The 21,998-nt window shown below is 51.5% G+C and overlaps 2 protein-coding genes across 5 annotated transcripts in view; one reads left to right on the forward strand and one right to left on the reverse strand.

Annotated features, from left to right (window-relative positions):
* VAMP5 (vesicle associated membrane protein 5) overlaps positions 1–21,998 on the reverse strand; it is a 229,925-nt gene that overhangs the window by 183,554 nt on the left and 24,373 nt on the right. The window lies entirely within an intron of this gene.
* Positions 295–20,202, forward strand: CAPG (capping actin protein, gelsolin like). 4 transcript variants are annotated; one of them, XM_050753060.1, is made up of 10 exons: positions 295–405; positions 12,830–12,865; positions 13,031–13,203; positions 13,305–13,459; positions 13,659–13,823; positions 15,695–15,844; positions 16,189–16,281; positions 16,819–16,951; positions 19,344–19,432; positions 20,011–20,202. In XM_050753060.1, exons 2-10 carry the CDS (start codon positions 12,843–12,845, stop codon positions 20,074–20,076), a joined length of 1,047 nt encoding a protein of 348 aa, XP_050609017.1. In that variant the 5' UTR covers positions 295–405; positions 12,830–12,842; the 3' UTR covers positions 20,077–20,202. The 4 variants fall into 4 exon arrangements, with proteins under 4 accessions (XP_050609017.1, XP_050609015.1, XP_050609018.1 ...); XM_050753058.1 differs by lacking the exon at positions 295–405 and adding an exon at positions 4,316–4,400; XM_050753061.1 differs by lacking the exon at positions 295–405 and adding an exon at positions 4,872–4,934.

The raw sequence follows: 21,998 nt of genomic DNA on the forward strand, positions 1-21,998 counted from the left end.
CAAGTTACTTACCCTCTCTGAGCCTCCTCAAGACTTCATGTTTCCAGCAGGAATAATGATGGTAGATGTGAGGGCGCACCAAGCACATAGTAGGCTCTCAGAACAGTAGCTATTCACAGGGCGATTGAGGCGGGGGGCCTAACGATTGAATGGAAGTGAACACTGCAATTCTTTCGCAAAGTTTACAGCATAATAAGCTTGTCCTTAGCTTCCCCTGTATCTTCCTTCTCACCCCCAATTCTAGGACCCTTTCGGGTGCCCCAGTCTCCCATAGGGGCGCCCCGCCAGCTCAGACCGGCCGGGCCCCTCCCTCTGACTCACTGCGGGCGGCTCCTGGCCGCGCAGCTCCAGGGGGCGGGGGGCGGTTGAGACAGCGCCCAGAGCCCCGGAGCAAGGTGTTGGCAGGCAAGTAGCGCGCTTCGGGGTCCGGTCGCCGGGGACCCGGGCTCCCTCTGTAGGGGTCGAACGGGCTTAACCGGTTCGGGGGCGCCCCGCTCCCTCCTCTTCTCCCACAGCCGGAGGCCGCTCTTAGGGGCGCGCCGTTTCCTGGCTTCCTGTAAGAAGAGGCGGGAGAGGTTGGGTCCGTGCTAAAGAAATGCTTTATTTTACTTCATTTGGGACAAACTAAGCGGTAGTGCTCAGGGGATACCACAAGGGTAGGAACACTGTGCGTCTGGTAAAAAACTAGTTCTAGAGCGTCGTTACCAGATAACTCATTAGCATGTGCATTGAGTTCCTAGCCTCTCCCAAGAGTCCTAGGCTGAGCGACCGGCCCTTTTGTTTCTCTGTTGTTGTTTGTTTTTTGAGACGGAGTTTTGCTTTTGTTGCCCAGGCTGGAGTGCAATGGCGAGATCTCGGCTCACTGCACCTTCCGCCTCCCGGGTTCAAGCGATTCTCCTGCCTTAGCCTCCCGAATAGCTGAGAGCTGAGATTATAGGCGCCCGCCACCACGCCCAGCTAGCTAATTTTTTTTTTTTTTTTTTTTTTGAGACGTAGTCTCACTCTGTCGCCCAGGCTGGAGTGCAGAGGCCGGATCTCAGCTCACTGCAAGCTCCGCCTCCCGGGTCCACGCCGTTCTCCTGCCTCAGCCTCCCGAGTAGCTGGGACTACAGGCGCCCGCAACCACGCCCGGCTAGTTTTTTGTATTTTTTTTTAGTAGAGACGGGGTTTCACCGTGTTAGCCAGGATAGTCTCGATCTCCTGACCTCGTGATCCGCCTGTCCCGGCCTCCCAAAGTGCTGGGATTACGGGCTTGAGCCACCGCGCCCGGCCTAATTTTTGTATTATTAATAGAGACGGGGTTTCGCCACGTTGGTCAGGCTGGTCTCGAACTTCTGACCTCAGGTGATCCGCCCGCCATGGCCTCCCAGAGTGTTGAGATTACAGGTGTGAGCCACTGCGCCCAGTCAATTGTTTAGCTGTTAATGTGGAAAACTCTCCCCCGTTTTTTTTTTTTTTTCTGTGGTGATGGGAGAGGCTTTAGTCTAGAGAGGCTGAGTGTGAGGAACAGTGATTCCCATTGATCCTTGTCCCCTCCGTGGGTCACACAATCAAGAATTTAAGAGCTACCCAAGGTATGCGCTGGTGTGACCAAAATCAATGAACCTTTCCAGCGCTGGGGCTGGGAATGGAAACAGGAGAGTGCTCTGTGGTTTAACTTTCTTTCCTCCTGTGGAGAAACTCGGAGCTAGGGGAGGGGCCAGGCACATTGCTACCCCCTGGTGCTGCTGGCACAGTGCAAACTAAAGGGAAGAGAAAGAAGTTTGGGTTTATTGAGCATGTATTATTTGCTCATTAATCATAGGATCTCATTTCCTCTTCACATTTAACTGTGTGCACGTGTTACAGGTTGGGGCACAGAGAGGCTCCAGGAGGTGAAGTCACTTGCACAGCGAATAAGGAGCCAAATTGTCTAGCTCTTATCACTCTACCAGGTTAACCGCCCAGCCTCTGGTTTTGTGGGAACTAGGCCCTACTGGGATTCCAATGCAAACTACCCTTTTTTCTCTTTTTTAAACTTTAAAGTTCAGGGGTACATGTGCAGGTTTGTTATGTAGGTAAACTCGTGTCTTGAGGCTTTGTTGTACAGATTATTTTGTCTCCCCGGTATTAAGCCTAGTACCTATTAGTTATTTTCCTGAATCTCTCCCTCCTCCCACCCTCCACCAAACTACCCTATTATTATTGTTATTATTATTATTTTTTGAGACAGAGTCTTGCCCAGTCACCCAGGCTGGAGTGCAATGGCACGATCTCAGCTCACTGCAACCTCTGCCTCCTGGGTTCAAGTGATTCTCCTGCCTCGGCCTCCTGAATAGCTGGAATTACAGGCGTGCGCTGCCACCCCCGGCTAATTTATGGTATCTTTAGTAGAGATGGGGGTTTCATCTTGCTGGCCAGGCTGGTCTCGAACTCCTGACCTCGTGACCCACCTGCCTCGGCCTCCCAAAGTGCTGGGATTGCAGGTGTGAGCCACCGTGCCTGGCCCACACTACCCTATTTTTAAGGCTGGCAGTTTGGTCATGGAGACACTTGGATGCTAGCTACAGGCCATGTTCTTTGGGGAGAACGTTTAACTTCCTGTCTTGCTCTAGTGAAATTTTATCAACTTCATTTCAATAAGAAACATTCGTCCAGTTGTTTTTTTTTTTTTGAGATGGAGTCTTGCTTTGTCTCCCACGCTGGAGTGCAGTGTCACCATCTCCGCTCTCTGCAGCCTCCGCCTCCTGGGTTCAAGCGATTCTTTTGCTTCAGCATCTGCAGTAGCTGGGATTACAGGCACCCCTGACCCTGCCTGGCTAATTTTTGTATTTTTAGTAGAGACCGGGTTTCACTGTGTTGGCCAGGCTGGTCTTGAACTCCTGACCTCAGGTAATCAGCCTGCCTCAGTCTCCCAAAGTGCTGGGATTACCAGAGTGAGCCACCATGCCCAGCCCATCCAGTACTGTATTTTCTCCAGACTTTTCCCATGAAGTCAAATAATGAGGTTTGGTTTGAAGGTCTGCTAATTAGGAAGACTTGTTCCAGATGTTGCTCCAGTGCCCCAGGCCTTGACCCTGAACCTGGAGCCTTGTCTCAAGCCAGCCTACTGACCAATACCTTTCCAGGACAGGCCAGCTTGGCTCCAAGCATGGCAGAGGAGCCACGCTTGTGTGGCTGCATTAACTGGGTGCTCACTTTCTCCTGGAGCCTCATACCGAGTCCGCTCATCCTTCCTCCAGGGATTCAGAAGGGAATGGGAGCCTCCCTTGCAGGGGCTTCCGCTCCCTGTGTGTTTGTGGGCAGTCTCTTGGGCTCTCAGGACCTCAGTGTCCTCTGGAAAGCCTGAGTTGGAGGGTATGGTCTCGGGTCCGGTGACTGTGATGTAGGAAGGATAGTTGCCCCGGGTCAACTCAGGATGGGCTGTCTCTCAGAGGGCCCAAGGCCCAGAAGGCATGATGATAAACATCTGGTGAATGAGAAGCAGACCAATGGGTAGAGACCCGAGAGGCATCAGCGTGGCATGCGGAAGATGGCAAAGAATGTTTTATGGCCTCAGCCACTCCCTGAGAACTGAGCTTAACCAGGCGCAGTAGCCCGTGCCTGTAATCTCAGCACTTTGGGAGGCCGAAGTGGGAGGATTGCTTCAGCTCAGGAGTTCTAGACCAGCCTGGGTAGCAAGACTGTCTCCAGAAAAAATAAAAAAATTAGTCGGGCGTGTTGGTGCAGGCTTGTGGTCTCAGCTGCTCAGGAGGCTGAGGCAGGAGGATCGCTTGAGCCCAGGAGATCAAGGCTGCAGTTAGCTGTGATCATGCCACTGCACTCCAGCTTGTGTGACAGAGTGAGCCCTGTCTCAGAAAAAATAAAAATAAAAACCAAAAAGCTGATCTTAAAAAACATCAAACACTTGCTTTCGGGGCAAGGAGAAAGACAAGTTGAGGGAGGAGGAAAAAGGGATGTGGGGCCAGTGACCCTGCCCAGGAAATGTGACTAACCCAGCAGTGGTGGGGGCTGTGCAGCGCCTGCTCCAGGCCCTGAATGGAGAGCATGGCTTTCCTTGCTGGTCTCAGACTCAGAGATGCCCTCCCTGATCTGCCTTGGCTGTGACCTGCAGTGGGCTGAGGCCACTGTGATGGGGCTATGTGGACCTCCAGCCTCCCTGTGGGCCCCTCTGAGGAGACGGCCTGGCATACCCACTGCCCACCCCAGTGCTTGCTCTTCTGCTTCAGGCCTACTGGCCTCCCAGCACTGCCTGCCCCTCCCTGTCGGGGGACATGGCCTCCACACCGGCTGGGGAAAGAGCCCAGGGGTGGGGCTGGTGGGTGGGGGAGGCAGAGAAGTAAGAGGGAAGTGAGAAGCTGGGTGGGGCAGGCTGGAAGGAAGACGAACCTACCAAGCAGAAGTAGGAGCAAGAAAGGAAGGTAGGAGTGTTGAAAGGTGAAGGTGGCAGGGTGGCTGCCAGCGAGGCTAGCTGGTACCCTCCTGGGTGGGCAGGCGAGGGCCGGCGGTGGTGGTCTGGGAACAGAGACCCACATTTCTGGATATCACTTTGTGCCGGGGTGGTGTTCCCTCAGCCCACTGTCCTGCCAGCCTAATGCCAGGCTCCAGGCACCTGATCTGATGGCAGCCGCGAAGCTGCCTGGGAGGATGGATGGGCTGTGCCCACGCTGCACGTGGAGGGACTCTTGGGTCAGGGCTTGTCCCAGCTGTGCCAGACCTCTTGAAAGAGGCCACCACACTGCTCCTGAAGGCCCTCAGCCAGACTGGAGGTGAAATCAGATTAGAAGCTGCCTGTCCCCAAGACAGGACTGTGGTGTGACTGGCTATTTGGTTGGGAGTGGCTTGGGGAGGGGGCAGGGCAGTCCTAGCCGTTTGAATTCAAATGCAAGTGGCACATTTGATTATTTTGCAAACTCTGGAAGACCTTGGCTGAGGGTCTAGGTGGACTGTCTGAGGTAGGATGTGGGGAGGGAGGAAGTGGTGGAACCTGGGGAAGGATAGGAGACCTATTTGGTATCAGGGGAAAAACCATTTGGAATCCCCAAATGAGGCCTCTGGACCCAGATTCTGAGAATGCCATGTCCCAGGCTGGGAGATTCGGTGTGGTTTCTAGTGTGGACACCTACCTCTCCACCCCTGCTCCAGGAGAAGGGGAGGTGCTGTTTCATTTCACACCTAGGGGCAAGCAGGGACTGTGAAGGGAAGAGACCTATTGGGGGTCAGTGGAATCAGGATCTGAGGAAGGCAAAGGTACCACTGGACCCCGGCAGGATTTTTGTCCCTCTGACGGCTGTCAAGTCTTTCCTTAAAGGTGTGTGTAACGGCAACCCCCTCTCCCAGGTCCCCCTGGGAGTGTGTCCTCAAAGACAGCCTGAGTCAGGACCATGGGACAGCCAGCAGGGCTTGCCTCCTCCCCACCCCCAGCCCCATGGCAGTCTGATGGGACCTCTAGCCCCTGCTGTCTGCCTCCTGGGGCTGCTCCAGCCTGTCCCAGCCTTTTGAAATCCTGGGCTATCCCTTAGGTGCCACCCCAGTCTAATAATCGGAGCCCAGCAGGTCCAGTTAATCGAATGCATTCTTTGAGCATCTGCATGAGGTTCCAGCTAGATCCAGAGGCAAAATACACTTCCTGCCCTACAGGACCCTACAGTGTGGTAGTGGAGATGGGCAGGTCCGTAACTCACCACACTATGGCAGAGTGGGGAACAGTAAAGTCTTTAAGAGGTGTAGAAGAGGCTGTTTGGTAAGGTGGTGAGTTCCCCATCACTGGAAGCCTTCAAGAAGAGGATGGTAAGGGATGCTATAGAAGAGATTTCTGCACTATGCGTGTGTGGGGTGTGTGTAGGGCGGTGCAGGCAGAGCAGGACTAGATAAGAACTTTAGCACTTTCTAATGCTGACATCTGTGATTCTGCGACATTCTCCACCCAGAGGAAGTTTGTCTGCGGTTTCACTGGGTACGATGGCTCCCTTGTTCACTGCACCCTGCAGCTAAACCATGAAACATGGGCTATTCTTTGTCTCTGTGCACCTCTCCCCCAGTGCCAAGCCCCCAGCACAGACCTTGAGTGGAGTTGAATAGACTCATTCCTGGGCTGCTTGAGGAACAGAGGCATCAGGTGTGTCCTCTGTGCCATCATGTGCCACCATGCTTCAGTTGAGACATGAAGCAGCCAGGTTATGCTATAAAACAGGCTATAGTATGTGCTCCCAGGGGAGAGGGCTGGGAGGACTCCCAGAGAAGGTGGAGGCCACTGAATGTCCTAGAAGTTTCCTTGGACAGCTGGGGCTTCATACAGGCCTGGAAGGATGAGGAACCTTTTTTTTTTTTTTTTTCTGAGACGGAGTCTTGGTCTGTTACCCAGGCTAGAGTGCAGTGGTGCCATCATCTCAGCACACTGCAACCTCAGCCTCCCGGGTTCCAGCGATTCTCCTGCCTCGGCCTCCTGAGTAGCTGGAACTACAGGCACGCACCACCATGCCTGGCTAATTTTGTATTTTTAGCAGAGATGGGGTTTCACCATGTTGGCCAGGCTGGTCTTGAACTCCTGACCTCAGGTGATCCACCCGCCTCAGCCTTCCAAAGTGCTGGGATTACAGGCGTGAGCCACTGCGCCCAGCCTAGGATGACGGGGCTTTAATGGATATAAGGGTGAACGTGGACACTGAGGAAGCTCGAGGAGCTGTGGGCTTGGACAGAGGGCTGGGAAAGGGGAAAGAATGAAAGGCCAGAGGTCAGGGTGGACTCTTCCCCAGGAGAGACTGTAACAAAAGGTCTTGGGACAGAGATCTGATGAGGCAGCAGGAGTTTCAGCCCTGACCAAGCATTAGAGTCATCTGGAGCTTCTCAAACACCGACATCCAGGCTCCACCCAGAGAGTCTGGTTTTAATGAGTCCAATACGGAAGCTAGACACTGGGGTTTTTCTTTCTTATTTTTCTGTAAATTACTTTTTTTTTTTTTTTTTTTTTGCGACAGAGTCTCACTCTGTCGCCCAGGCTGGAGTGCAGTGGTGTGATTTCGGCTTACTACAACCTCCACCTCCCAAGTTCAAGCAATTCTTGTGCTGCAACCTCCCAAGTAGCTAGGATTACAGGCATGTGCCACCACGCCCAGCTAATTTTTGTATATTTTGTAGAGACAGGGTTTCACCATGTTGCCCAGGCTGGTCTTGAACTCCTGAGCTCAAGCATTCCACCCACCTCGGCCTCCCAAAGTGCTGGAATTATAGGTGTGAGCCCACCCTGGCTGGCACTGGGGTTTTTCAAAAGCCCCCAAATGATTCTAATGTGCAGGCGAGCATTTGACACTGTTCTGGACAGAATTCACTGGAAGTACCACCATCAATTTGAGCATATGTTCAAAGTATGGGTGACCAAGCCTCACTCCAGACCTGTGGAATCAGATCCTCAGACCAGGGGCTTGGGCACTGTTAAAGAAAAAAAATATGGACCGGGCACAGTGGCTCATGCCTGTAATCCTAGCGCTTTGGGAGGCCAAGGTGGGTGATCAAGTGAGGTCAGGCACTTCAAGACCAGCCTGGCCGACATGGTGAAACCTCATCTCTACTAACAGTACAAAAAATTAGCCAGGCGTGGTGGTGTGTGCCTCTAATCTCACTGCACAGGAGGCTGAGGCAGGAGAATTGCTTGAACTGAGGAAGCAAAGGTTGCAGTGAGCTGAGACAGTGCCACTGCACTGCAGCCTGGGCAGCAGAGTGAGACTCTGTCTCAAAAATAAAAAAAAAAAGAAAGAAAATTACTAAGAGGAAATGTCAAGGATAAAGAGATGCTGGCTAGACTGACCTAATAGGATTTTTTTTTTTTTTTTTTTTTTTTTTTTTGAGACGGACTTTCGCTCTTGTTGCCCAGGCTGGAGTGCAATGGCGTGATCTCGGCTCACCACAACCTCTGCCTTCCAGGTTCAAGTGATTCTCCTACCTCAGCCTCCTGAGTAGCTGGGATTACAGGCATGCGCCACAATGCCCAGCTCATTTTGTATTTTTAGTAGAGACGGGGTTTCTTCATGTTGGTCAGGCTGGTCTGGAACTCCCGACCTCAGGTGATCTGCCCGCCTTGGCCTCCCAAAGTACTGGGATTACAGGTGTGAGCCACCGCGCCCGGCCCCTAACAGGATTCTTGCTTAATACAGGCCAGAGTGATCAGACATCACAGGGGCGGCGGGGGCAGGATGAGGAACCCATTCAGATACTGACGATTATCAGATTGACCAGATATCAAGGGTAGGGGGTTCTGGCTAAATGACCTTAGCAGGGTTCTTTTGCTAAAACTGGATTTTACAAGCATACAGATGGGCCTACAGGGAGGTTCAGAAGCCTGATTAAAGTTTGGCCAAGCAAAGAATATTTTTCAGTACCAACATTTTAATCAGGTCCCATGGTCATTCTAACGGGCAGCCAAACTCCTTTCTTTTCTTTTTTCTTTTCTGTTTTTTTGAGACCAAATCTTGCTCGATTGCCGAGGCTAGAGTGCAGTGGCACAGATCTTGGCTCACTGCAATCTCCGCCTCCCGGGTTCAAGTGATTTCCGGATAATTTTTGTGATTTTAGTAGAGACGGGGTTTCACCATGTTGGCCAGGCTGGTCTCAAACTCCTGACCTCAAATAATCCACCCACCTCGGCCTCCCAAAGTGCTAGGATTACAGGCCTGAGCCACTGCACCCTGCCTGCCAAACCCCTTTCATCCAAACCCTGATGTGGCTCTCTGGCATGTTGGCTGCCTGATTTTGAGTTAAACACAGAATGAAAAATAGTAAAGCTGACAATTGGCGCACTCCATGTCTCATTCCTGAGCTCTCCCTGATGGCTTCAGCTTGGGGCAGCCACTTCACCATCTCAGGCCTGGGTCACAGGCCGGGCTGCCTGTTGCAGGGGATGTGGGCACAGCATGTGATCTTCTGTGGGATGGAGAAACCTTAAAGTTTCCCTCTGCAAACCTCTGCTGTCTGTGGCTCCTCCTCCGGAATCGTGGTGCCAAAATATGCCTTCCACTATTTTGTAGGTTGGGAAAGGAAAAGGAAAGTCATAATTCACACAGCATTTCACATCCATTATCACTGCCCTTGACCTGTCCCTCTTTGTTTCCTACTCAGACTTAATACCTTCTGCTCTGTTATCTACCTTCCCCTGACCCCCGACTTCCCTGGCCCCCACCAAATGTTGCACTTCCTGATCCTGCTGCCCCAGCCCCCAAGAATCTCCTGATGGTGCCAACTTGCATTTTTACCCTCCAATTCCCCAAGCCCTTACCCCGTGCCACTGGGACTCACCTTACACAAACTCTGTCCGAATGGATGCACAGCATGAATTGTATTATGTACGAAGTGCATGCTGGCTCTGTGATCTCTGCATTTTGAGCCAAAAAAAGAAATCCTCTAGTGATGGGAACCTATGAAAGCGACAGTGAGTGGAGCTGTAGCTGTTGCATTTTCTGAATTTTTTCAAAAGATAATATATTTTTTTAAAATGCTTGTGTTTAGCATTTTTTCCTTTGAATGACTTTTGTCCAGAAGAAGTTGCTCCCATTGGCCCACAGAATAAGGATGATGTTCATCATTCTGGCATTTGAGGGAAGCTGGGCGTACAGAAATGATAGCTGATCCCTGGGAGTGGGTGAAATTTCTCAGGGAGGGAGTTTAGAATTAGAGCAGCCATTAAGTATAATGTTAGGCGAAGGGTTTGTTTGTTTGTTTGTTGTATTTTAATAGATGCCTTTTTATCAAGTTAAGGAGGTTTCCTTCTATTCCTAGTTTGTGGGTAAAAAAAAATTTTTTTTTCTTTTTTTTTTTGAGACAGGGTCTCACTGTCATCCAGGTTGCAGTTCAGTGGCATGATCTTGGCTTACTGCAGCCTCTACCTCCTGGGCTCAAGCAATACTCCCTCCTCAGCCTCCTGAGTAGCTGGGGTCTGGGATTACAGGCTTGCACTACCACATTTGTCTGATTTATTTATTTATTTATTTATTTATTTATTTATTGAGACAGAGTCTCACTCTGTCACCCAGGCTGGAGTGCAGTGGCATGATCTTGGCTCACTGCAACCTCTGCCTTCTGGGTTCAAGCAATTCTCCTGCCTCAGCCTCCCGAGTAGCTGGGATTACAGATGCATGCCACCACACCCAGCTAATTTTTGTATTTTAGTAGAGATGGGGTTTCACCATGTTGGCCAGGCTGATCTCGAACTCCTGACCTCATGATCTGCCCACCTCAGCCTCCCAAAGTGCTGGGATTACAGGTGTGAGCCACTGCACCTGGCCTTGGCTGATTTTTAAAATTTTTGTAGGGTTGGGGTCTCCCTATATTGCCCAGGCTTGAAAAAATTTAAAACTAGGAATGAATGTAGAAATTTTGCTAAATGCTGTTTCTGCATCTATTGAGATGATTACACATAGATGTTTGTTAATAGGGTAGATAGCATTGATTCTCAAATTTTGGTGGTTTTTTTTTTTTTCTTTTTGCATTGTGAGCTGCTTTATTTATTTTAAATTTATAATTGACAGATAATAGTTGTACATACTTAGCAGGTGCAGTGTGATGTTTCATTGTATAATGATCAAATCAAGGTAATTAGCGTATCCATCACTTTAAACATGTATCATTTCTTTGTGATGATAACATTCAAATCCTCTCTTTTGGCTATCTTGAAATATACACTGCATTATTATTAGCTATTGTCACCCTGATTTTCAGATATTAAACCAACCTTGCATTCCAGGGGTAAACCTCATTTGGTCATCATGGTTTATTATTTGATTTCATTTTCTTTTTTTTTTTTTTTTTTTTGAGACGGAGTCTCGCTCTGTCACCCAGGCTGGAGTGTGGTGGCCGGATCTCAGCTCACTGCAAGCTCCGCCTCCCGGGTTCAGGCCATTCTCCTGCCTCAGCCTCCCGAGTAGCTGGGACTATAGGCGCCCGCCACCTCGCCCGGCTAGTTTTTTGTATTTTTTAGTAGAGACGGGGTTTCACCGTGTTAGCCAGGATGGTCTCGATCTCCTGACCTCGTGATCCGCCCGTCTCGGCCTCCCAAAGTGCTGGGATTACAGGCGTGAGCCACCGCGCCCGGCCTTTTTTTTTTTTTTTTTTTGAGATGGAGTCTCACTCTGTCACCCAGGCTGGAGTGCAATGGCATGGTCTAAGTTCACTGCAGCCTCTGCCTCCCAGGTTCAAGCGATTCTCACGCCTCAGTCTCCTGAGTAGCTAGGACTATAGGCACGTGTCACCACACCCAGCAAATTTTTGCATTTTTAGTAGAGATAGGGTTTCACCATGTTGGCCAGGCTGGTCTCAAACTCCTGACCTCATGATCTACCCACCTTGGCCTCCCAAAGTGCTGGGATTACAGGCGTGAGCCACCGTGCCCAGCCAAATTTTGTAAATTTTTTTATGTGTATGTTCATGAGCAATATTGATCTGTAATTTTCTTTTTGTGTAATTTATTTATCTGGTTTTGTTATCAGGAGAATGGTGGCAGCATAGGATGAATTGAGAAGTGTTCTGTCATCTATTTTTTTGAAGATTTTGTGTATAATTGATATTATATCCTTTTTAAATTTTTGGTAGAAATTACCAATGAAGCCATCTGGGCTTGGGTTTTGGGGGGAATGAGTTTTTTACTACAGATTTATTTTCCTTAATAGATATGGGCACTGTTCAGATAATCTGTGTCTTCTTGAGTGAACTTTCATAATTTGTATCTTTGAAGGAATTTGCCCATTTTATGTAAGTGGTTGAATATATTGGTATAAAGTTTTTATAACATTCTCTTTATCCTTTTAATATCTGTAAAATCTGTGGTGATCTCATATCTCTCATTTCTGTATTGAGACTTGTGTTTTCTCTTTCTGCTAATCAGTTTGTCTAAAGATTTATCAATTTTATTGGTTTTAAAAAAAAAACTTGCCAGGCGCAGTGGCTCACGCCTGTAATCCCAGCACTTTGGGAGGCCGAGGCGGGTGAATCATCTGAGGTCAGTAGTTTAAGACCAGCCTGGCCAACATGGTGAAACACTGTCTCTACTAAAAATACAAAAATTAGCCAGGCGTGGTGGTGTGGGCGTGTAATCCCAGCTACTTGGGAAGCTGAGGCACAAGAATCAGTCAAACTCAGGAGGCAGAGGTTGCAGTGAGCCGAGATCACACCACTGCACTCCAGCCTGAGTGACAGAGTGAGACTCTGTCTTCAAAAAAAAAAGCCAACTTGAGGCCAGGCATGGTGCCTCATGCCTATAATCTCAGCACTTTGGGAGGCTGAGGTGGGCAAATCTCTTGAGGTCAGGAGTTCAACACCAGCCTGGGCAACATGGCAAAACCCTGTCTCTACTAAAAATACGAAAATTAGCCAGGTGTGATAGTGGTGCCTGTAACCCCAGCTACTTGGGAGGCTGAGACCGGCGGATTACTTGAACCCGGGAGGCGGAGGTTGCAGTGAGGTGAGATTGTACCACTGCATTCCAGCCTGGGCAACAGAGTGAAACTCAGTCTCAAAAAAAAAAAAAAAAAAAAAAAAAGATTCATTACTCTTCTCTCTTGTTTCTGTTTTCTGTTAATTTCTGCTCTTATTTTAATTTCTGTGAGATCTCAGAAGAGGGAAGACCCTGGCCCAGGGGTCAGAGACCTTATTTCCATGAACCACTCACTAACTGTGTGTGTGTGGCCTTAGACTTAGAATTTCTGAGACTCATTTTCTTTGTCTGCATAATGGAACTAGGGCTCTTAGAGATGAAGTAGTTGATGAATATGAAAGTACTTGGCCACTGGGAAGGCCCTCTCCAGCCCCACGTGAGAGGTCCTTTTTGCGGCATTTGTAATAATAATGGCTGCTTCTTTCTTTCCAGATCTGAAGACAGCATGTACACAGCCATTCCCCAGAGGTAAGCTGCATGCCCCATCTCCTTTCACAACTTCCCATTCTTCACCTCCAAGGGCTGCCCCTCCCCACCGCTCTCCTCATCCCCAGACTGCAGTCGCCAGGCCTGCCCAGGGCTGTGCTTGGGCCAGTGGGTCCTGGCTGCTGTCAACCCTCTCTCTTCTCGCAGTGGCTCTCCATTCCCAGGCTCAGTGCAGGATCCAGGCCTGCATGTGTGGCGGGTGGAGAAGCTGAAGCCAGTGCCCGTGGCACGAGAGAACCAGGGCGTCTTCTTCTCGGGGGACTCCTACCTAGTGCTGCATAATGGCCCAGAAGAGGTTTCCCATCTGCACCTGTGGATAGGTAAGGGGATCTGGATGGGGGAAGGTTGGGCCCAGGCAGGGGAGGGAGGGGTCTCGCATGGATCACAAGGGCCTTGCCCTGCCCTCTCCCACTTGTCCCAGGTCAGCAGTCATCCCGGGATGAGCAGGGGGCCTGTGCCGTGCTGGCTGTGCACCTCAACACACTGCTGGGAGAGCGGCCTGTGCAGCACCGCGAGGTGCAGGGCAATGAGTCCGACCTCTTCATGAGCTACTTCCCACAAGGCCTCAAGTACCAGGTCAGAGCCCACCTCCAGGCACCCCCACCCTGCAGCTTCTCTCAGAGCCAGCCCCACTTCTGGCTGGTTCTTAACCTGCAGAAGACCCGGGTGCCTTTGGGGCTGGATCCCCACCTTTCTGCCCGTCTCCCAGTGGGATGGGGTGCAAAGGGCTCTGGGTCTCCTGTCAGTCCACTCAGATGGGCTGTCTGGGCTGCAGGAAGGTGGTGTGGAGTCAGCATTTCACAAGACCTCCACAGGAGCCCCAGCTGCCATCAAGAAACTCTACCAGGTGAAGGGGAAGAAGAACATCCGTGCCACCGAGCGGGCACTGAACTGGGACAGCTTCAACACTGGGGACTGCTTCATCCTGGACCTGGGCCAGGTGGGTAGGCTGGCCAGACTGAGCACTCCGTATTGGCACCATCCTTTACAAGGACAGAGGGGCAGGAGGCCAGGAAAGAGGGAGAGAAGCTGAGAAGCTGTAAGCCCATTCCAAGTCAGAGCCCTCTGACCATTGGAGAACATCCCTATATTTGTAAGGACTGATGCCAGCCTCCTTCTGCCATCTAGACATTGCCTCTGATGCTCTGGAGCTTTCTCCCTCCTCTTGGAAGCCTCTGAGTTCACTGCCTGCCAGACCATTCATTAATTCAGTCACTGATCTCTTCATTCAGTGAATCTATGATGCCCTCTCTGAGCCAGCACAGGGACCATAAAAGCTCGCTCTAGGGAGGCAGCCAAGATGGGCCGGTCACTTGCCATAACCTGAGGCAGGATGTGATGAGGACTTTAAGGGGGACAGCTGCCATGTGCTGGGGGGGCTTGAGGCAGGGAGGGGCCCTCTAGCCTGAGCCGAAGCCAGTTGTCCCAGGAAGGTGACATTGGACTAGACCTATAGGAGGGGAGATGCCACTCCAGGCAAAGGGAGAAGGTGAGCTGAGCCACCAAGGTGGGGAAAGGTGCAGACATGCACACACCAGGGGTCTAATGAGACTGGGACCCGGGCTGGGGGACAGGAGCAGCGAGAGGGAAATTGCTAAGGAAGGTGGAAGGTGAGCCCCAGGTCATGAGGAGATTGACTGGCTGAGGAGTATGGGCTGCATCTTGTGGCGGTGAAGATTTGGGGCAGAGAAATCAATCCAGGAGCTCTTGGTGAGGAGGCCTACACGTGCTGAGACAAGGAAGGGGATGGGTGAACAGACTTTGCCATTACCAGAAGAGGAGAGGTGGCAGGGGCTCTGCCAGGCAGGGCAGCGGGTAGGAGTGTGAGACGCTGCGCTCAAGGAGACATTCAGCCACTCACCCATCCAGTCCTTCACTCAGTCAGTCAATATTTATTTTGCACCTAAATCCATGCCAGGCTCTGTTTTAGCAGTGGACCCACAGCAGTGAGCAAAGCCAAACAAAACCTTCATGTCCTAATGAAGCTCACTTTCTAGTAGGTGGAGATAGGTGGTAAGAGACGTTTAAACATAGGAGATATGTGATGGGAAGAAAAAGAGGCGCCGGGCGCAGTGGCTCACGCCTGTAATCCCAGCACTTTGGGAGGCTGAGGTGGGCAGATCACCTGAGGTCGGGAGTTCGAGACCAGCCTGACCAACATGGAGAAACCGCATCTCTACCAAAAATACAAAATTAGCCGGGCATGGTGGCACATGCTTGTAATCCCAGCTACTCGGCAGGCTGAGACAGGAGAATCTCTTGAACCCAGGAGGCGGAGGTTGCGGTGAGCTGAGATTGTACCATTGCACTCCAGCCTGGGCAACAAGAGTGAAACTCCATCTCAAAAAAAAAAAGAAAAAGAAAGAGGCTTGAGCCCAGCAGTTTGTAACCAGCCTGGGCAATATAGTGGGACCCCATTTCTACAAAAAATTAAGAAATTAGCCAGGCATGGTGGCACGTGCCTATAGTCCCAGCTGCTTAGAAGCTAACATGCAAGGATTGCTTGAGCCTGTGATGTCCAGGCTGCAGTGAGCCATGATCATGTCTTTGCACTCCAGCCTAGATGACAGAGTGAGACCCTGTCTTGAAAAAAAAAGAAAGGAAGACAGATGGCAGGTGGGCAGAGAAACAGTTGCAGAGGGTGGTCGTGGGCCTTCTCAGAGAGCCCTCTGTGCTTTGCTCTGCCTTCCTGATTGTCCTGCCTCAGGGACAGTTCAGAGAGGAGAGAGGGAGAGCTGTGGGTCCTTCTCTGAACCGGGGAGCAGGATACAGGCACCTGGCTCTGACCCGGGCTTTCCTGCTTCCCTGCAGAACATCTTCGCCTGGTGTGGTGGAAAGTCCAACATCCTGGAACGCAACAAGGCGAGGGACCTGGCCCTGGCCATCCGGGACAGTGAGCGACAGGGCAAGGCCCAGGTGGAGATTGTCACTGATGGCGAGGAGCCTGCTGAGATGATCCAGGTTGGGGGACACTGGAGTGGGCAGCCAGGAGCCTCTGCTTGAAAGTGGCCAAGAGAGGTGGTGATGAGCTGAGGCCTGAGGGTGGCCGGTGGAGGGTGGCAGGGGGCATCTGGGGTACTGCCTTGGGCTGTGGCCAGCTCACAGGGTGCCCCTCTGAGTAGATGCTCATCCTCGAGGCTGAGCAGCCTCGCTGGTGGGGTGGGCTGGACACTCACCTCACCTCTGCTGGGTGCCCTAGTGCAGGGGGCAGTTTGCCCCACCAGAAGCTGTGGCCCTGGGCATGATAGGCTGGGAAGTTCCAGGGCAGGGGTCCCTATAAACCTGGCCTGCTCCGGCCCCTGCAGGTCCTGGGCCCCAAACCTGCTCTGAAGGAGGGCAACCCCGAGGAAGACCTCACAGCTGACAAGGCAAACGCCCAGGCCGCAGCTCTGTATAAGGTGGGCCCCACAAGCCTGCCCTGGGACCCGGCAGCAGGGAGGGTGGGAGCCTGCACAGCACAGCTGCATGCAAGCAGGGTGGAGGGGAGAAGGCAGGGGGAAGGTGGGGCTGGAACCAGGGTGGGAGGTGGGGAGTTATACAGGACTGGGAGTGAGAGGAGGATGGGGAGTGGGCGGAAGGCATGCCCTGCTGAGGAGATGAGTGCACCTCACTTCCAGCCCATGCTTGGTGAAGGCTTGAAGCCAATGCTGAGCTTTTCTTTCTTGAATTCTGTGCATTTCTTTGTAATTTGGAATCCACCTAATTTCCAAATGGGTTCGGGGCCCCTGTGCTGCAGGGATTGGGGTGATGGAAGGGAGTGTGGCTGCCTGGAATTTGCTTTTCAGGTCTTCACTCTCCTGTCTGCTCCTGGGACCTGGGCGGTGGGCAGCGGGGCAGAGTGGGAGGGACCAAGGGAGGGCCAGCCTCCCCCTCCTCAGGCTGAGGTGAGGGCTGGTGTGTGGGGGGTGAGATCAGGCACTGTCCCTCTTCCCCAGGTCTCTGATGCCACTGGACAGATGAACCTGACCAAGGTGGCCGACTCCAGCCCCTTTGCCCTTGAACTGCTGATATCTGATGACTGCTTCGTGCTGGACAACGGGCTTTGTGGCAAGATCTATATCTGGAAGGGTACGTGGCTCCTCTATAACAGCCTGAGATGCCTGTAGCTTCTCTGACCTGGGCAGGCTTCCCTTTGCGGGGCTCAGCCTGTCCAGCTGCTTGTAAAAGACAGCCTCAGGGAGCCTGCATGCTTCTGGCTGGCCATTTTCTCTCTCTTTAAAAAATGTTTTTTAAAGATAGAGATGGGGTCTCTCTGTGTTGCCCAGGATGGTATCAAACTCTCGGGCTCCAGTGATCTTCACCTTGGCCTCCCAAAGTGTTGGGATTACAGGCGTGAGCCATGGCACAGGCATCACTGTTTTCTTTCTTTTTTTTTTTTTTTTTTTTTGAGATGGAGTCTCGCTCTGTCACCCAGGCTGGAGTGCAGTGGCGCGATCTCAGCTCACTGCAATCTCCGCCTCCTGGGTTCAAGCGATTCTCCTGCCTTAGCCTCCTGAGTAGCTGGGACTACAGGTGTCCGCCATCACGCCTGGCTAATTTTTATATTTTTAGTAGAGGTGGGGTTTCACCACCAGGCTGGTCTCAAACTTCTGACCTCAAGTAATCCGCCTGCCTCGGCCTCCCAAAGTGCTGGGATTACAGACATGAGCCACTGCCTCGCCATTTTCTCTTTGCTGTTCCCACCTCCTAAATTCTAGACGATGACTCTGAAACTTCAGCAAGCCTCAGAATCACCTCAGGGCCTGTTTAGATGGCTGGGCTCCATCCCCAGGGATTCTGACTCATTAGGTCTGGAGTGGGGCAGAACGGGCATCTCTAACAAGTTTCCGGGTTATGTCTGTGCCGCTGGCGCCAGGGACCACACTTTGAGAACCACTGCCCTAGCCAAGCTCTAGACTTTCGGGGCTTCTGGGATCCCTGATCCTGGGATTCTGCCTCAAGGTTTGACAGAAATGAATTTTAGACAAATTAAACATCATTTTATGCAGTGAGTGGTGAACCTGTAGAACTTGTTTTCCCAAGAGATTCTATCTTCTGGAAATAGAAACACTGTTGGGCAGAGCCTGTTCTACTTGGTTTGACTGAAAATGAAACAAACTTGTTCTGAGTCTCTGTCTAGGGTCTGAGAATTTTCAGCAATAGCATTTGCTCAACACCCAGTTGTGGGGTCAACCAAGGCAGAGAAAATGCGAGACCCTAGCCTGGTCAGGAAGGCAGACAAGTAGGTGGGTATCTACAGATAGCTGCTACCAGGCATTTCATAGTATTGCTTCTGAAACTCAGCAGAGATAGAGGTGAAAGGAAGGAGCTGGGAGCAGCAAAAGTGGGAAGAGAGAGGCATGCGTGCGCTGCAGGGCTGCCTTTTCTCTACTGCCAGAGGGCACATATCCCATAGAACCAATAAGCAGAGGGGGGTTCCCAGAGGCCCACAGAAGCATGTATAAACAGGAGCAAGGAACCCAACCACTATGGAAAGAGAAACCAGAGGAGAAACAGGAGACTTGGGAGGCCAGGAAGAGAAGGATCTCATGGGTAGGGGGGCAGCTGGTCAGTTGACAGAGGAAGGAATCCAGCACATTAATTTCAGATACACTGTAGTTCATGGCATTTTATAGCCTGCCTAGAGAGACAACCACATCATGGCATCGTTTCGGCATCATTTCCTTGGAAAAATGTGTGGCAGCCTGGGCAACGTGGCAAAATATCACTTCTCTACAAAAAAAAAATTAGCTGAGTGTGGTGGCGTGCACCTGTGGTCCCAGCTACACGGGAGGCTGTGGTGGGCGGATTGCTTGAGCCTGGGAGGTTGAGACTGTAGTGAGCTGTGATGGTGCCGCTGCACTCCAGCCTGGGCGACAGAACGAGACTGTGTCTCAGAAAAAATAAAAATAAAAAAGCCTGGAATGAGCAGTTTGAGTTCTCAGGACTGCCAGCAGAAATGACTGGATTATGTGGGGTCTTCATTTTTGTAAGCACTTAGTTAGCATAACCGTTAGGCCAGTGTAGCCCTGCCGGCATTATGGGAGTAATAAATTGTATTATTACTCTATAATAAATTGTACCCTTTGTCTTATTTAGTTTTTCAGAAAAGGCTTGATGAACTCAAGAGGTGAGGGGTCCTGGGGGAAAAGGAGACCTGTAACCTCACAGTCTGATGTTAGGGTGAACAGCTGTTCCTCTCCCTGAAATATTCAAGGGGCCCAGGTCAGAACAGGTTTGCATGATCAGACCCGGGCAGAAGAGGGCTTTTCATCTACCTTGGTGCTACCAGTGTAGGAAAATTCTTAAGGGACTGACTCCACATCTCCAAAGAGCCCCTCAGCATTCTTGAGACCCCTGGTCTATTTATTGTAAAAATTGCTGGCTCTTCTGTGGACTCCCTTAAATTTCCTCAAGAAAAATGGGATGGGGGCTAAAGAGGGTCCCTGCTCTTTTTTAAAATCTCCTTCCCATGATCCAGGGCGAAAAGCGAATGAGAAGGAGCGGCAGGCGGCCCTGCAAGTGGCCGAGGGCTTCATCTCGCGCATGCAGTACGCCCTGAACACCCAGGTGAGGAGATGCCCATGCCCCCAGCCCTCCTCCTAGGGCTCTTCCTGTGGCCCCTGACCCCTCAAATTGGCCAGGAAGGGCAAGAGCGCCTCGGGCACTGTCAGGAACAACCAGGCCTCCCTCTTAGACCCATCCAGTGGGAAAGCCCATCTCAATCCTTCAAAATGTCAAAATACTTATTATTTTCAAAGAGGATGTTGGGCAGCACTCCCCTGGGCACACAGAGAACTGGGTGCTCCTCCTCTGGGCGATTGCCCCTGGCTGGTGCCACCCCTCCAGCCGCAGCACAGTGTCCACAAGTCATCCCGCGGGGAGCTGACAGGGTTCACCTACAGTTGGTGGCGTTTATTGAACTGTGCATCCACGTCCTTGAAGCAGTCTGTTGCTTCAGTCTGCGTCCCTGAAACCTTGGTTCTCATCTCGTGGCTCATCCAGGGGAGCTTTCCTGGCCTGGACTGCACATGGACTCAGGCCGGGCGCCCACACCCTCCTCCCTGGCTCTGGCCCCGTCCTGTCCTCCCGGGCTGAGGCAGACGTGCAACTTTGTGAACCAGACTTCTCCCCCGCTGTCCCTGCAGGTGGAGATTCTGCCCCAGGGCCGTGAGAGTCCCATCTTCAAGCAATTTTTCAAGGACTGGAAATGAGGGTGGGCGTCTTCCTGCCCCATGCTTCTCTGCCCCCCACCGCCTGCCTACTTGCTTCTCTGGCTGCCTGGTCAGTGCAGAGGTGCCCCCTGCAGGTGTTCAATAAAGGAGACAAGTGCTTTCCCAGCTCTTTTCCTGCACCGCCTGACCTGGGCTCATTCTGTCACCCACCTATTCACCTGGGTTCATCCCCATGCTGGGGGTGGAGTAGCACACAGATGACAATTGCACAGCCTTGGAGGCACCAGAGCTGCTTTGCATGACTGAGGAGTCCCAGCCAGGCCTGCAGGGACTGCTGTGAACCCAATAAGGAGGTGGTACAGTGCCAGGCCTCAGGATCACTTTCATCCGGGGTTTCAGTTCAGTCTCACATTCCCAACAGGGAGAAGGTTGTGGTGATGGGCTTGGGATGCAGCTCCATTTAAGCCAGTATTTCCTCAGATGCCCTAATAAAGCACTGCCAGGCAGCTTCAAGTGACATATGCTCGCTGAGCAAGAGAGGACAGCTTTTCACAACTGTACCAAGCCTGGCTTATTACTTCGTAGGCACATTGCACTGCATGTTTGGCTGGTGAGCCCAGGGCCACTGCAGGGCTGTGCGAAAAGCACCAGGCTAGCATGGACAGTCTTCAGTCTGGTTCTTACCCTGCCTCTGTGATCCTAGGCAAGTTACTTTCCTTTGCTAGACTTTGGTTCATTCTCTTGTGTAATGAAGTGGTGGTTGGATGTCAGAGGCTAGAGAGCTGAATAGCAGGGAGAATGCAGGAGCCAAAAAGAGGTCCCATCTGAGAAAGCATGCCCGGGGACCAAGAGCAGGGTGTGAGTGAGCCTGTGTCAGCTCGGACCAGAGGCCATGAGGCTTGGCAAGGCTGCAACCACCCTGACTCACCCTCACCCCCAGGTCCTCTGGGCAATGTGGCTTCCAAGCTCTAGAAATTGGATTCTTTCATCCCGAAACAAAAATTCTGATCCATCGGCAAGTTGAACTTGCTGATTTTGTGCCAAGAACCATAGATACCCCGGCCGGGTGCGGTGGCTCATGCCTATAACACCAGCAGTTTGGGAGGGCGAGACGGGCGGATCATTTGTGATCAGGAGTTTGAGACCAGTCTGGCCAACATGGAAACCCCGTCTCTACTAAAAATACAAAAAAATTAGCCAGGCATGGTTGTGCATGCCTGTAATCTCAGCTACTTGGGAGGCTGAGGCAGGAGAATCGCTTGAACCCGGGAGGTGGAGGTTGCAGTGAGCCGAGATTGTACAAGTGCACTCCAGCCTGGGTGACAGGGACTCTGACTCAAAAAATAAAAGTAAAAAAGAAATGAGCTCCTCTGTGCATCTGCCTCCCTATCTTCTCCGCAGACTTCTCAGCCCTACTTGACAGTCTACATAAAGAGCAGGTGCCAGGGATGGTTTTTTAAAGGGGAGAGAATAAAGGTTGCACTACATTAGTGGTTCCGACAACCTTTGTAGCGGTAGGGAGTATTTTAATCCTCCTATGAAAGGCTAGGCCCTTTCCCTATAAATATACACAGATTAAGATTTTTGTGGCTGGACACGGTGGCTCATACCTGTAATCTCAGCATTTTGGGAGGCAGAGGCAGGCACAATGCCTGAGCTCTGGGGTTTGAGACCAGCGTGGGGAACATGGTGAAACCCCATCTCTACCAAAAATACAAAAATTAGCTGGGCATGGTGGCACACACCTGTAGTCCCAGCTACTCAGGAGGCTGAAGTGGGAGGATGGTTTGAGCCTGGGAGGTGGAGGTTGCAGTGAGCCGAGATCATGCCACTGCACTCCAGCCTGGGTGACAGAGTGAGATCCTGTTTAAAAAAAAAAAAAAAAGATTTTTGCATCTACTTTCAGAGGGTTCAGGTACCTCTCACCACCAGTTCATTAACAGAACTATAAATTTAATATT

The sequence above is a fragment of the Macaca thibetana genome, chromosome 13, assembly GCF_024542745.1.
Source record: "Macaca thibetana thibetana isolate TM-01 chromosome 13, ASM2454274v1, whole genome shotgun sequence".
Classification (NCBI taxonomy): domain Eukaryota; kingdom Metazoa; phylum Chordata; class Mammalia; order Primates; family Cercopithecidae; genus Macaca; species Macaca thibetana.